The following is a 15,340-nucleotide window of genomic DNA, read 5'->3' on the forward strand; positions in this document are numbered from 1 at the left end:
TTTTTTTGGCTTTGGTTTGCACTCACTAAGATAATTTTGTGCACTAAAACGAATACAGGTTTGTATACTAAATTGCACCCACCTCACAACCGCAATTTACTCAAAGATCAATATTAGGATACATCAATCATCATATACGTACAATATAGGTGAACTGATTTTCCACGTCTTCAGTTGACTATATGGCGTAAAAATAAGGCAAACATGACTTGCCCTGAATTTTCCAAGTCTCCCACGTTGACTAATCAAGTAGCCACCCATCTTTCGTACGCACAACATCTCACAATAGAGTTTTTTTTATCATCTTTGAAAAATATTTTGAGATAACAAAAATTTTAGTACAAAATTCTGGTACCTTAAGATATATTGTATCTCAAGATACTGAACTTTTATACTAAAATATATGTACTAAGGACGATAAAAAAACTCATCAAAATAACTTAAACTTTCACTCATCTCATCCCACATACGTATCAATACAAAATCAAAAAGACTAAACAAATATCCTAAGGGTTTTTTATCCTCCTTGAAAAGTATCTCGAGATCCAAAAATTTTAATGTAAAATTTTGTTAACCTCAGGATACTGTCACGCCCGGAGTTTTATCCCAAGCCTAAAATCGTAAAAGAAATTCGTAAGCAACAATTGGCTTAATTAACTCAGGAAAAATCCCTCTAAAAAGAACCTAATTCAATTAAATCGAGGCTCGCAAATCGATTAACTGGATTTAAATTCAAATTGCAGAAGTATAAAATTTGGCCAAACAAATTAATTTAAAATTCGGCAAAAGTGGGGTTTTCCTTTTTCCCTCCTTTTTCCTTTCTTTTTCCCTTCCTTCTCAAATTGGGCCAAAGTCCAATTTTCCTCCCTTCCTTTTCTTTTTCCTTTTTTCTTTTTTCTCTCCTCCTTCCCGGGCCGGCCCAGCCGAGCCAGCCCACCTTCCCCTCAGCCGGCCCAGCCGACCGGCTCCGGCCTCCCGCCCCTCCCGCGCGCGCCACCCCTCCGCCTGGGCCGTCGGCCCAGCTCGCTCGCGCGTCCGCGCCCGCGCTCGCCGCGAGTCTGCGCCGCCTCCCTCCTCTCTCTCGCGCCACTGACAGGTGGGGCCCACCTGTCAGCGACCAGGTTCCGTCAGCAGCCCGCGCCCGCGCCGCGTCGCGCCAGCCGAGTCCGCCGCCGCCCCGAGTCCTCCACCGCGCCGCCGCTGCAACCACCGCCGCAACCGCCGCAGCCGAGTTCGCCGCATCGTCGACTCGGTCTCCACCGGCCGCTCCGCCCTAGCCGACGCCACCGCCTATAAAATCCTCGCGCCGCCGCCCCGCCGCCACTTTCCCCTCTCCGCCCGAAGCTCCCCTCCGTCGCCGTCAGCCGCCGATTTCCCCGTCGGCCGTTGGACGTCGCCGCCCACCAGCGTCACCACCTCCGCCTCGGCTTCGCCGACCTTCCGCCGGCCCTCGTCGCCACCGGTGGTCGCCGAGCTTCGTCGCCACCTCCTCAGTCGCCGCCACCGCTCCGCTCGCCGTGACCCCTGCCTCGCCGTCCGACGTCGACGCCCTCGCGCCGCCGGTCATCGCCACCGCCACCTCCCCTTTCTCCTCGGCCCTCGCCGTCTCCGCCGTCCTCCGCCGGTCGCCGTCCACCGCCGTCGGACGTCGCCGCCCCTCTCCCTCTCCCGGCCAGACCCCGCTCCCCTCCGCTCTGTTCCGCGGTCGCCGACCGACGGGTCCCACCCGTCAGCCGTTCCCCGCCAGCCCCTTCCTCTCTCTCCTCCCCGGGCCCGCCTGTCAGCCGTCAGCCCCCTCTCTCCTCGCTGACGTCAGCAGCCCCATTAATTGCGCAATAATTGATTTAGGACTTTTCTATTTAGCTAAAAAACCCAGAAAACTTCTAAAATTCATAAGTAATTCATCTAGTCTCCGTTTAGGTCCATTCAAGTTTCATTAAATCCAGAAAAATGCCAAGAATCCATTAAAAATAGTTTCTTTCTCTGTTTCAGTAGTTTTTAGCCTGTTTTGTTTGTTTTGCCTTGTTTGTCGTAGGTTTCGACCCCGTCGAAGCGCCGTTCGTTCTCGAAGTCGTCGCCGAAGTTCCTCGTGGGTCTAAGCAAGGCAAGTGGCACCCTTCTTTGATCATATTGAACCCATGATTATAAAATCCCCCGCTTTTACATTCAAACATGCGTTGCTTTATGCAAATCTATTTATTGTATTTATCTATTGGGCATTTACCTATATATCCGTTGATTCCCATTTATTATTGTCATCCCAGGGTTAATTTGACTAGAATTAGGGTTAGTCAATGCTTAGCCATGCTTAGTTCAACTAGCTCACCAATTATTATTTAATTATTGTTGCACTTTGGTACACCTTCAATGGTTGTTATCATTATTAATCTCCCGATATGGATTAATACAACTAAAATATTGCTTATGGTGGGCTGTGGGTGCATGGTTTTGAGAGTCGTGCCCATGGCAATTAAGGACCGGTTCTCAGGAAACCCTGAAGGTCTTACACGTACTAACCACAAGCCAGAATGGGCAACGGTGAGACTCGTAATCTAGCTTGTCCCTATTCGACGTACCCAGGCAAGGGTAGGCGTGATGGAGTATGGACGGGCAATCGTGGTGTAACGAAAGCTTCTCCTGCTTCCGGATCTACCAAGGCACAAGAGGGGACTGCCCGACTTGGTGTAAAGGAGGGGGTGAAACCTGAAGTGTGGTACGATTGTCTAGGGAGGGTTAGGTGAAAGGTCTTATCATGGTTTCCGTACTGAGGTATCGTGGTGATACGTTGGGGCATGGTAACATGCTTGGCAGCCATGTCTTGTGGGTAAAGTTGTACACCTCTGCAGAGTAAAACTATTCGAATAGCCGTGCCCGCGGTTATTGGGCGAACTGACAGACTCACTGGGATTAGTTGAACCTCTTTAATAATTTTACAAATCTTGGAACTGGTTTGACCCTGCGCAATGTGGTGTAACGTTGGCAGTGGTTTGGGTCTGTCGCAACGTGGTTTAACGTTGGGCAGAGGGTTGACCCTGTCGCTACGTGGTGTAACGTTCGACAGTGGTTTGGGCCTGTTGCAACGTGGTGTAACGTTGGACAGTGGATGTTTATTTTAAATGTTACTTTACTTTTATTTCAGTCTATTTTATTTACTGTTTTGCTAAATTACTGCAGCTTTTGTGCAAGTTAACCTTAGCCTATCCTTGATACCCTATTGCATTCATTATTCTTCCTCTCTTGGGTGTTACTTGTTGAGTACGGTGGTTTGTACTCAGCCTTGCTTATTTTTCCCCCACCAGAGCAAGTGCCAGAGCCTGTGTCAGAAGAAGGTTGTTCCGAAGGTTGAAGTAAGGTTCAGTCCGCCGTCGAGAGTGCCTGTGGTGTGGAGCCGTCATCGCCAGCTGAAGCTGAAGATTAGATGGTTTAGTTTGTTTTCCTTTTCCGCTGCATTTCGATAGATAATTGTTTTTATTTGTTTTTAAGTCGTGGAACTGTGTATTAATTTGTCATAGTGTGTACTCGGGCTGATGCCTGGACCGAGATTTAATACATGCTATTGTTCAGAAATTTGGTGTAAATTTCTGGGCGTGACAAGTTGGTATCAGAGCCAATCTTGACCGTAGGATGAGCCAAATGGAAACCCTAGGAGCCTTCTATCATATGCATTAGGCTTTGCAAAATTTGAGTCGTTTAAAAAAAAGAGTCGAGTCTTTTGGTTTTTTAAAATTTAGTTGAGCATACTTGCTTCTCAAACCTTGACCTCTCTCTATAGATGTGTGTCATCCCATCGACGAGCCCGTGCCTTCATCTCAGCAGTCGTCAACGACTTCAGCCGATCAAGTGTCAAGACCGAAGATTCAAGTTCTTCCAGAAGTGAAGAGTCAGGTCTTCGCTACTCCAAGCGTCGCTCTCAAGATGAAGACAACTCGTTCAAGAGTCAAGCTTTGCTTCTTTAGTCGTCGCAGCCGTTTCGAGCCGTAGACGTTACCCTAGCATCGTCTTTTAGTCGTTGCTTGGTAGTTTTTGTGTGTGTAGGTTTGTTTTGGGGTTAGCGGTTCACCATAACAAGTGGAGGCGTTATGGTTGTACCACCAGGAGTTGAGTGCTCTTTTTAAGTGTTTTAATCCAGATCAGAAAATTACAGTCGAGTAATTCAAGAAAAGCCCTTTGCTTAGTTTTCTCCTCTGCCTTTGTTTTCTCCTTCTGCTCTGAAGATGGTGAACACAAGGAACAGTAACCGCAACAACAATGGAGCAACTGGAAGTCAAGAAAACCATGAAGGTTCGCGCAATGGATCACCACCGCCGCAACAAGAGGACCCGACGATTGCCCAAGTTCTAGCCAACCAGGCTCAGATGATGACCATGATGATGCAACAGATGCAACAACAACACCAACAGGTGATGCAGCTTTTGATGAATCAGCAGCAGAATCAACACCAAGGACCACCACCAGCACAGTCAAGGTTATCAGAGTTTCTTCGAGTTCGACCACCGACGTTTGCGAGCACAACCAACCCGATGGAAGCAAATGACTGGCTACATGCAATCGAAAAGAAGCTGAATCTTTTGGAGTGCAGTGATCAAGAGAAGGTCGCTTTCGCGACTCACCAACTGATGGGACCCGCCTCCGTTTGGTGGGATAACCTTCTGGCTACTCGGACTGCCACTACAGATATCACTTGGGACGAGTTCTGCAATAGTTTTCGGAAAGCTCATGTGCCGGATGGAATAGTGGCACAGAAGAAGCGAGAGTTTCGTGATCTACAACAAGGGGATATGACAGTTACAGAGTATCTCCATGAGTTCAACCGCCTTGCACGTTATGCCCCGGAAGATGTGCGCACCGATGCTGAAAGACAAGAGAAGTTTCTTGAAGGATTGGATGATGACCTGACCAAGCAGCTGATCTCAAGGGATTTTGCAGACTTTGAGAAGTTAGTAGACAAAGCAATCTGTCAGGAGGACCAGTGCAACCAGATGGATCGCAAGAGAAAAGCGGAACAAGTCAACACAGGAAAGGACCAGAAGCCACGTTTGCACTTTGGACAACAACAGGGGTCTTCGACACTGATTGTTCGTCGACACCGACCTTTCAACCCAAGCAACTACAACCCCCATGACAACGACAACAATGGAGGACAACTGCAGCACTTATCAGCACTGCCACCGCCAAGCCAGACAACACCAGCTCAGAAGCCAGGGGTTTGTTTCAACTGCAACAGACCGGGTCACTTCGCCAAAGAGTGTCCACAGCCAAGACGCAACAAACCAGGATTCGTGCAAGCCCAAGTCAACCAAGTCTCAGCCAAGGAAGCTCAAGCTGCACCCGAGTTTGTTCCAGGTAAGTTCTGCTAGCTCTAGGCTGCTTGTCTGCACCTCTTTAACAGCTCCTCCGAATCTCGGGGACGAGATTCTGTTAAGGGGGGGTGGATTTGTCACGCCCGGAGTTTTATTCCAAGCCTAAAATCGTAAAAGAAATTCGTAAGCAACAATTGGCTTAATTAACTCAGGAAAAATCCCTCTAAAAAGAACCTAATTCAATTAAATCGAGGCTCGCAAATCGATTAACTGGATTTAAATTCAAATTGCAGAAGTATAAAATTTGGCCAAACAAATTAATTTAAAATTCGGCAAAAGTGGGGTTTTCCTTTTTCCCTCCTTTTTCCTTTCTTTTTCCCTTCCTTCTCAAATTGGGCCAAAGTCCAATTTTCCTCCCTTCCTTTTCTTTTTCCTTTTTTCTTTTTTCTCTCCTCCTTCCCGGGCCGGCCCAGCCGAGCCAGCCCACCTTCCCCTCAGCCGGCCCAGCCGACCGGCTCCGGCCTCCCGCCCCTCCCGCGCGCGCCACCCCTCCGCCTGGGCCGTCGGCCCAGCTCGCTCGCGCGTCCGCGCCCGCGCTCGCCGCGAGTCTGCGCCGCCTCCCTCCTCTCTCTCGCGCCACTGACAGGTGGGGCCCACCTGTCAGCGACCAGGTTCCGTCAGCAGCCCGCGCCCGCGCCGCGTCGCGCCAGCCGAGTCCGCCGCCGCCCCGAGTCCTCCGCCGCGCCGCCGCTGCAACCACCGCCGCAACCGCCGCAGCCGAGTTCGCCGCATCGTCGACTCGGTCTCCACCGGCCGCTCCGCCCTAGCCGACGCCACCGCCTATAAAATCCTCGCGCCGCCGCCTCGCCGCCACTTTCCCCTCTCCGCCCGAAGCTCCCCTCCGTCGCCGTCAGCCGCCGATTTCCCCGTCGGCCGTTGGACGTCGCCGCCCACCAGCGTCACCACCTCCGCCTCGGCTTCGCCGACCTTCCGCCGGCCCTCGTCGCCACCGGTGGTCGCCGAGCTTCGTCGCCACCTCCTCAGTCGCCGCCACCGCTCCGCTCGCCGTGACCCCTGCCTCGCCGTCCGACGTCGACGCCCTCGCGCCGCCGGTCATCGCCACCGCCACCTCCCCTTTCTCCTCGGCCCTCGCCGTCTCCGCCGTCCTCCGCCGGTCGCCGTCCACCGCCGTCGGACGTCGCCGCCCCTCTCCCTCTCCCGGCCAGACCCCGCTCCCCTCCGCTCTGTTCCGCGGTCGCCGACCGACGGGTCCCACCCGTCAGCCGTTCCCCGCCAGCCCCTTCCTCTCTCTCCTCCCCGGGCCCGCCTGTCAGCCGTCAGCCCCCTCTCTCCTCGCTGACGTCAGCAGCCCCATTAATTGCGCAATAATTGATTTAGGACTTTTCTGTTTAGCTAAAAAACCCAGAAAACTTCTAAAATTCATAAGTAATTCATCTAGTCTCCGTTTAGGTCCATTCAAGTTTCATTAAATCCAGAAAAATGCCAAGAATCCATTAAAAATAGTTTCTTTCTCTGTTTCAGTAGTTTTTAGCCTGTTTTGTTTGTTTTGCCTTGTTTGTCGTAGGTTTCGACCCCGTCGAAGCGCCGTTCGTTCTCGAAGTCGTCGCCGAAGTTCCTCGTGGGTCTAAGCAAGGCAAGTGGCACCCTTCTTTGATCATATTGAACCCATGATTATAAAATCCCCCGCTTTTACATTCAAACATGCGTTGCTTTATGCAAATCTATTTATTGTATTTATCTATTGGGCATTTACCTATATATCCGTTGATTCCCATTTATTATTGTCATCCCAGGGTTAATTTGACTAGAATTAGGGTTAGTCAATGCTTAGCCATGCTTAGTTCAACTAGCTCACCAATTATTATTTAATTATTGTTGCACTTTGGTACACCTTCAATGGTTGTTATCATTATTAATCTCCCGATATGGATTAATACAACTAAAATATTGCTTATGGTGGGCTGTGGGTGCATGGTTTTGAGAGTCGTGCCCATGGCAATTAAGGACCGGTTCTCAGGAAACCCTGAAGGTCTTACACGTACTAACCACAAGCCAGAATGGGCAACGGTGAGACTCGTAATCTAGCTTGTCCCTATTCGACGTACCCAGGCAAGGGTAGGCGTGATGGAGTATGGACGGGCAATCGTGGTGTAACGAAAGCTTCTCCTGCTTCCGGATCTACCAAGGCACAAGAGGGGACTGCCCGACTTGGTGTAAAGGAGGGGGTGAAACCTGAAGTGTGGTACGATTGTCTAGGGAGGGTTAGGTGAAAGGTCTTATCATGGTTTCCGTACTGAGGTATCGTGGTGATACGTTGGGGCATGGTAACATGCTTGGCAGCCATGTCTTGTGGGTAAAGTTGTACACCTCTGCAGAGTAAAACTATTCGAATAGCCGTGCCCGCGGTTATTGGGCGAACTGACAGACTCACTGGGATTAGTTGAACCTCTTTAATAATTTTACAAATCTTGGAACTGGTTTGACCCTGCGCAATGTGGTGTAACGTTGGCAGTGGTTTGGGTCTGTCGCAACGTGGTTTAACGTTGGGCAGAGGGTTGACCCTGTCGCTACGTGGTGTAACGTTCGACAGTGGTTTGGGCCTGTTGCAACGTGGTGTAACGTTGGACAGTGGATGTTTATTTTAAATGTTACTTTACTTTTATTTCAGTCTATTTTATTTACTGTTTTGCTAAATTACTGCAGCTTTTGTGCAAGTTAACCTTAGCCTATCCTTGATACCCTATTGCATTCATTATTCTTCCTCTCTTGGGTGTTACTTGTTGAGTACGGTGGTTTGTACTCAGCCTTGCTTATTTTTCCCCCACCAGAGCAAGTGCCAGAGCCTGTGTCAGAAGAAGGTTGTTCCGAAGGTTGAAGTAAGGTTCAGTCCGCCGTCGAGAGTGCCTGTGGTGTGGAGCCGTCATCGCCAGCTGAAGCTGAAGATTAGATGGTTTAGTTTGTTTTCCTTTTCCGCTGCATTTCGATAGATAATTGTTTTTATTTGTTTTTAAGTCGTGGAACTGTGTATTAATTTGTCATAGTGTGTACTCGGGCTGATGCCTGGACCGAGATTTAATACATGCTATTGTTCAGAAATTTGGTGTAAATTTCTGGGCGTGACAGATACTAAACTTTTACCAAGAAATATGGTACTTGAGGTACTTGGTAAAAAAAATTCATATCCTAAAATTTATCAAATCCTAATACGATTGGTCCCTACTTCTAGCCCAAATATATTTATTATTTAGACTCCAATACAATAATTGTTTAAAGATTGTCCAGTTATAAAAAATCCTTTCACTTATTTTGTAATAAACAAGGGTAAGAAAAATGATCATACTTTTTGATGGAGGTAGTATATTGGAATATATACAATAAGAGAAAATTTAGGGTAATTGAGAAAACATATCGACCAAATTTTTAATGTAAAATTTACCCAAATATTTATCATTTCAAAGATGAAAAAAAAACTCATACAATGAAATACATCCTCCGTCGATACCAAATTTTGGGATGGATCGGGCGCTTGCTCCAGGTGAAGTAGCATCTATTCATGGCAGCCAAAACAAGCGGAAGATTCTTATCATGTTTTACCTTCCTAAAGGAATCCCTAATCCTCCCAACGCAGAATCCCAAGCTGTTTACTCCGCGTTACCAAATTTACTTATATGATGATTAGGAGAGTCAACTAATAAGCACCTTTCTACACGTGCCCTAAACAAATATGAAAATTACAGCTTGGATGGAAAATAAAATTTGATGGTTAATTAACGTCCTGCTGTATATGATAGTTGCAATAGTTATTTCTATGGAGACTAAACAAACGACCCAATTTAGTGAAACTTCCACAAGCTTATTTTGTGTCGTAACAAAAAAAAACATCTGATTTTTCTTATGTCCTTAACTTTTAGGTCTATTTTTACAATTCGTCTTATTCGGAATTTTTATGCAAATATGGAAAATCATATGTCATGCTTAAAATAAATTTAATGAAAATACAAAATACAACATATAATTAATAATTATGTAATTTTTCAACAAGATGATGTCAAAGATAGATTAAAAATCAATGACAAGGCTGGCTTGTCCACGTGGTCCATCATTTAAAAAATTCATTATACAAAAAACATATATAAGATTTTAACATGAAACGCTATTGTTAGACTGAAATTTGGTCATCCTTTTAAAGGGTGAAACTAAAACAAGTTATAATTAGTTATACAGTGATTATTTATTTAACATAAGATATATAAGTTTCATGTCTATGGTTCATGAAATGGCGCTATATATGTGGAACATGCGATTTCTATCCATGACCAAGAATTGCCAATCGTCCATAATTAAAGCAGAAACTTACCTGAACACCACAACTCCGGACTTGTTCCGACGTACCACAAGCGGTCAATATGTCCAAATTGTCAATGAGATTGATCTCTTCTCCTCTCTACCATACGCGTTATTCATCAATATATAATCACGCTTAATACACCTTTTGTTCTTCGCATACCTCCATTCTCCATTCCATCCTCTTCTCTAGCAAACCATGGCCATGGCCGCCGAGCAAAGATCTGCTCCCCCACCACCGTTCTACAACTTCCTAAAGGAAGCTTTCCTCCTCCCCGGCCGCAACCGGGGTCTCTTCATGGCGGTCTTCGTGCTCGTCGCCGTGTCCACCTCGGCGCTCCTGCTGGCCAGCGACCTCACCGTCATGCCCCTCGCCGAGGAGCTCCGCCTCGATCTCAAGGCTCTCAACGCCACCGACCCCATGAGCCCCGACTTCGCCAAGCTCCTCAAGGAAATCCAGGACGACACCCGGGAGATGGTGGTGGCCACCGCCGCCTACGTATTGCTGTCCGTCGTTGTCGGCTCCGCGGTCCGGATCATCATCCTCTTCGCCGCCGTGGCCACTTACTCCGAAGAGCGGCTCACCTTCGGCGAGCTGCTGAGGAAAGCCAGGACGCAGCTCAAGGGCCCGCTGCTGACGCTTGCCTTCGTCTACGTCCTGGAGATCGCGTCCGTCGCGCTCCTGGCTGCCATGGCTGGCCTCCTCGTCTTCCTCATGGTGCGGCACTACTACGTTCCGTTCCTGCTGCTGTCGCTGCTCGTCTTCGCCGGCTTCGTCTTCCTCATCTACTTCTCCGTCCTCTGCGCCGTCAGCGTCGCCGTGGCGGTGGCCGAGCCGGGGCGCCACGGCGCCGGCGCGTTCGGGCGGGCGTGGAGGCTGGTGAAGGAGAAGAAGCGGCGCGCCGTGCTGTTCGTCTCCGCGACGTCCCTGCTTGCCGCCGTCGTCTCGCCGGTGCACAAGCTCGCCATGGCGTGCGCGCCGAGCAGCCTGGTCGCCGGCTTGCTTCTTGTGCTTGTGTACGCGGCGTTGATGTCCGTCGTGGAGTTGTTCGGCGTGTGCGCCATCACCACGTTCTACTACGAGTGCAAGGAGAGCAACGAGGTGGTGTCATCTGACCAGTACGTGAGGGTCTCTACTGAGGCTAACGCTTAGAACACTATTAACCTCTTAATTTCTGCGAATATTACTGGCTAGTCCCTCCGTTTCATGACGCAAGTCTTTTTAGCATTACTTAGATTCGTATAGATGCTACTATCTCTGTTGTAGTATTCGCAGAAATTAAGAGGTTAATAGTGTTCTAAGCACAATTAATTACAATGCTACTAGCTGTCTCTTTGGCAATATACAGTGTGATAGTGTTGGTAATATTCAACATAAAACTAAAAATGAGGAAAAACCAACGGTGATATTCCGTGGTGGATTCAGGTCAAGATTTTCTTTTCTTATAAAACAATGTTGTTCTTCCCAATTGGCATGACAGTGACACTACCACTCTGCAATTTCTTGGATGGTTCTCCAACACAGCTTGCTCCTTCTGCAATTTCTATGGCCCGACCGCACCATGCTCCCATCTATGTTTCCAACCAATCTAAAATTCAAAGTCAATGGCCAGCTTTTGTATTACCTTCTTCCTATAATATAACTATTTAATTTTTCAAATTTTTAGTATGGATTAAGGCTGAGGAGAAAATAATAGGTTAGCCCTTAATAAATGATGAATTAATGGTGATGGGAAGGGTGGGGGAAAAAACGTGAAGAATTTTATATAAGAAATGTTGTTAATAGTTCTAGAAATATTTATATTTTGGTAGACGAATAAAATATAAAATATCTGTATTGTGCCACCGAAGGAGTATTATCAAATGAATATGATATCAGGTCAATGTTTATCTCTTCGTACCGTGACTTGTACTCCCCGTTTTAAAACATATGCTATTTTGTTTTGATAGGATAACTTTGACCGATGATTACTTTAAAAATATATTTTTTCTAATACAAAAATAATATCATTAGAGTGGTATGAAAATAATTTCTTACAATTATACTTTTGTGTCAAATACATGATGTATTAGTTGAGTAATTATTGGTTAAATTGTTATCAAGAAAACAAAATATCTTATATTTTAAAACGTAGGGATTTTAAATTGCTCTCAGGTCAAAGTTATCTGCCGTTCTGATACATAAATTGCACCACTCTGGAAAAATATAGAAATTTCAATCGCGAGAGCAGAAGCATTCAAAATTAAACAGCACAAGAATATCTGAAATGAGTATTAGTCGACACTTTGATCATGGTAGGTACCTAGCCTAACAAGAATTATACTGCCTTCGTTTCAGTATATTTGAGAACGTTGACTTTTAAACATATCGTTTGACTATTTATCTTACTAAAAACATAAAATATTTTATTTATTTTAAAATATAAGTATTTGGAGGTAAATTTGTATGATAATATAATCATTCATGTGTTGCTTACTATCATTTCACCAATCAGGTACTTCGAAAGAGAATTGAAACCATTCAAAATTCAAAATTTGACTATGAACTGACTATAACATATTATTTTAATTAAGCCTTAATTTCATTTACAAATATGTCCAAACAATCATCTAAACGGTGTATTTTAATGGGAATTTCCTATAGAAAAGTTGTTTTAAAAAATCATATCAATCTATTTTTTAAATTCTTTTGCTAATAATTAATTAATGATATATCAATTTTTTTGCTATCTTTTTGGCGCCGGTCGCTGTAATGGTAACCTACCGCAAACGGAAAGCAAAAGTAATGCCATATATTAAATACTACTCCCTCTATTTCATAATACAAGATATTTGATCTTTTTGATTACAACGTTTAACCATTCGTCTTATTTAAAAAATTTAGTACAAATATATAAAATAACAAGTCGTTCTTTTCGTAATAAAGTAGGTCACAAGCATGATATTTCCATACAAGAAAAAAAAAGTAATTTATGAAGCGGAGGGAGTATACAATATGCTCAGTGATCAACAAAGCAGGGTTGACTGACCAACCAACGCTAAATTCCAAGTCGTCTCTCGAGTCTTGTTGACTCATGCCGTCCTCATACCGTGCCCGGCAATCGAGTGACGACCACAAAACCACTGCTCTCTGCACACTGACTACCATCTGCTATGATACGCTCACCAGATCTGTGTCATCGATCGTCAAGACGCGCGCCATGGCCGCAGCAGCATCGACCACCTCCTCCTCCTGCATCACCTTCATAGCGGAATCCATGATCCTGCCCACGCGAAACATCAGGCTCTTTGCACCCATCTTCCTACTCATCTTCGGCCACACCTTCGTCTTCCTCGCCGTCGCCGCCATCCACGTCAACCCTCTCGCCGCCTCCATCGACGTCCACACCCTCGCCGCCGGCATCCCTCTCCTCGTCCACGCACCAGGCAGCACCACCACCCATGCCGCGCCGACCGACACCGGCGCCATCCGAGGCCACGCCAAGAAAGGGGCTCTCGTCTACCTTGCCTACCTCCTGACCAGGCTCGCCGTGCAGGTCGTGGCCGTCGTCGCCGGCTGCACGACCTACTCCGGCGAGCGCCTCGCCTTCACCGAGCTGCTCGGCTGGAACGCAATCAAGGGGAGGATCACTCGGCCACTCACCACCGCCATGTTCTTGGGCATCCTCGACCTCGCCACGGTCGCTCTCGTCGCCGTGGGCGTCTCAGGCATGGCGTCCATCCTCAGCTTCCCACTTCTCCTTGCCGCTGTCGTCTTCTACGTCCACCTCAGCGCCGTCACCCCGGTGAGCATCGCCGTGTCGTCGGCGGAGGGGCGGTGGGCAGCGCCGGCGCTCTGGCAGGCGTGGCGGCTGATGAAGGCGAGGAGGAAGGAGGCCGGCGTCCTGACACTCATCGCCTGCCTCGTCCCTGCCGCTGTTTGGCCGGTGTACGCCATTGCCGCCACCTTGTCTGACCGCCTATGGATCAGTACCTTCTTCGTGTGGCTGATGGGTATAGTGTTTGGCTTCTTCCTTCTGCCGGTGGCTCTGCAGCTCCTCGCCACGGCGGCTGCCACGGTGTTCTACTACCACTGCGTGGAAGTCCATGCCGCCGTCGCTCGTGGACCTGAAAATGTTCCAGTTGATGTTGATCACAATGACGCAGTAGATCATGTTTGATTGAGTTTTCTTTCTTTCTTTTTGCCTCAACTTAAACTTTGGATGTGCTGCGTCATATATGAGTCATTTTGATTCGGACAGGTAACTAACTAACTGCATATCAGATGCTATGCGTTCTCTGAATTTTGGATCTCAATTTCCTATTTCTCATGTTGCCATACACTGTTATGGTGTACATAAATACTAGGATCATAACCGAGTAAAACACCTATTAGAGGGGGTAAATGGTAGCTAGATCAAAAATCAAATCTTTTCACGGAAATAAAAGATTACCTTCACAAAAGACTTACCGAAACCTCTGGTCGCACTACGAATGTACCACCGGTCAGACCACCGTTATATGACCGGTCAGACCTCCAGCCTACCTGCAGTTATACTGTCGGAAACCTGGAAAAAAGCCGATCGACAAAGCTTCAAGATTGTCACGTCCAGAAATTTGCACCAATTTATGGACAATAACATGTATTAAATCTCGGTCCAGGAATCAGCCCGAGTACACGCTATAACAAATCAATACACAGTTCCACGACTTAAAAACAAATTAAAACAATTATCTATCGAAATATAGTGGAAAAAGAAAACAAACTAAACCATCTAATCTTCAGCTTCAGCTGACGATGATGGCTCCACACCACAGGCATTCTCGACGGCGACTGAACCTCACTTCAACCTTGGGAACAACCTTCTGACCGAAACTCTGTCACTTGCTCTTTCCCTGGTGGGGAAAAATTAAGCAAGGCTGAGTACAAACCACCGTACTCAACAAGTAACACCCAAGAGAGGAAGAATAAATGAATGCAATAGGGTACAAGAATAGGCTAAGGTTAAATTGCACAAAAGCAGCAGATTTAGCAAAACGGTAAATAAAATAGACTGAATAAAAGTAAAGTAAACATTTAAAATAATCATCCACTGTTCAACGTTACACCACGTTGCAACAGGCCCAAACCGCTGCAACGTTACACCATGTTGAGCAGTGTCAAACCAGTTGCAAGATTAATTAAGTTATTAAAGGTTCAACTAATCCTAGTGAATCTTTCAGTTCGCCCAATAACCGTGGGCACGGCTATTTGAATAGTTTTACTATACAGAGGTGTACAACTTTACCCACAAGACATGGCTCCCAAACATGTTACCATGCCCCAACGTATCACCACGATACCGTAGTATGGAAACCATGATAAGACCTTTTACCTAACCCTCTCTAAACAAACGCACCGCACTTCAGGTTTCACCCTCTCCTTTACACCGAGTCGGACAGTCCCCTCTTGTGCCTTGGTGAATCCGAAAGCAGCAGAGGCTTTCGTTACACCACGATTGTCCGTCCATACTCCATCACGCTCACCCTTGCTTTGGTACGTCGAATAGGGACAAGCTAGATTACGAGTCTCACCGTTACCCATTCTGGCTTGTGGTTAGTACGTGTAAGACTTCCAGGGTTTTCCGAGAACCGGTCCTTAACTGCCATGGGCACGACTCTCAAAACCATGCACCCACAGCTCACCATAAGCAATA

At 46.9% G+C, this 15,340-nt stretch overlaps 2 protein-coding genes across 2 annotated transcripts; both read left to right on the plus strand.

Moving 5' to 3' along the window:
- The first annotated feature begins 9,848 nt into the window (after nucleotides 1–9,848).
- LOC102721508 lies at nucleotides 9,849–11,270 on the plus strand. Its single transcript, XM_006664742.3, has one exon. It carries the CDS (start codon nucleotides 9,865–9,867, stop codon nucleotides 10,816–10,818), a length of 954 nt encoding a protein of 317 aa, XP_006664805.2. The 5' UTR covers nucleotides 9,849–9,864; the 3' UTR covers nucleotides 10,819–11,270.
- Nucleotides 11,271–12,812: 1,542 nt separating this feature from the next.
- On the plus strand, nucleotides 12,813–14,042 carry LOC107305477. The gene has a single exon (XM_015843374.2). The coding sequence runs from the start codon at nucleotides 12,866–12,868 to the stop codon at nucleotides 13,823–13,825; it is 960 nt and encodes a 319-aa protein (XP_015698860.1). The 5' UTR covers nucleotides 12,813–12,865; the 3' UTR covers nucleotides 13,826–14,042.
- Nucleotides 14,043–15,340: the final 1,298 nt, after the last annotated feature.

This window comes from Oryza brachyantha, chromosome 9, assembly GCF_000231095.2.
Source record: "Oryza brachyantha chromosome 9, ObraRS2, whole genome shotgun sequence".
Lineage (NCBI taxonomy): Eukaryota > Viridiplantae > Streptophyta > Magnoliopsida > Poales > Poaceae > Oryza > Oryza brachyantha.

Excerpts from the sequence above, each read along its gene's own strand:
- LOC102721508 (XM_006664742.3), top strand. The coding sequence starts at position 9,865 with ATGGCCATGGCCGCCGAGCAAAGATCTGCTCCCCCACCACCGTTCTAC.
- LOC107305477 (XM_015843374.2), top strand. The coding sequence starts at position 12,866 with ATGGCCGCAGCAGCATCGACCACCTCCTCCTCCTGCATCACCTTCATA.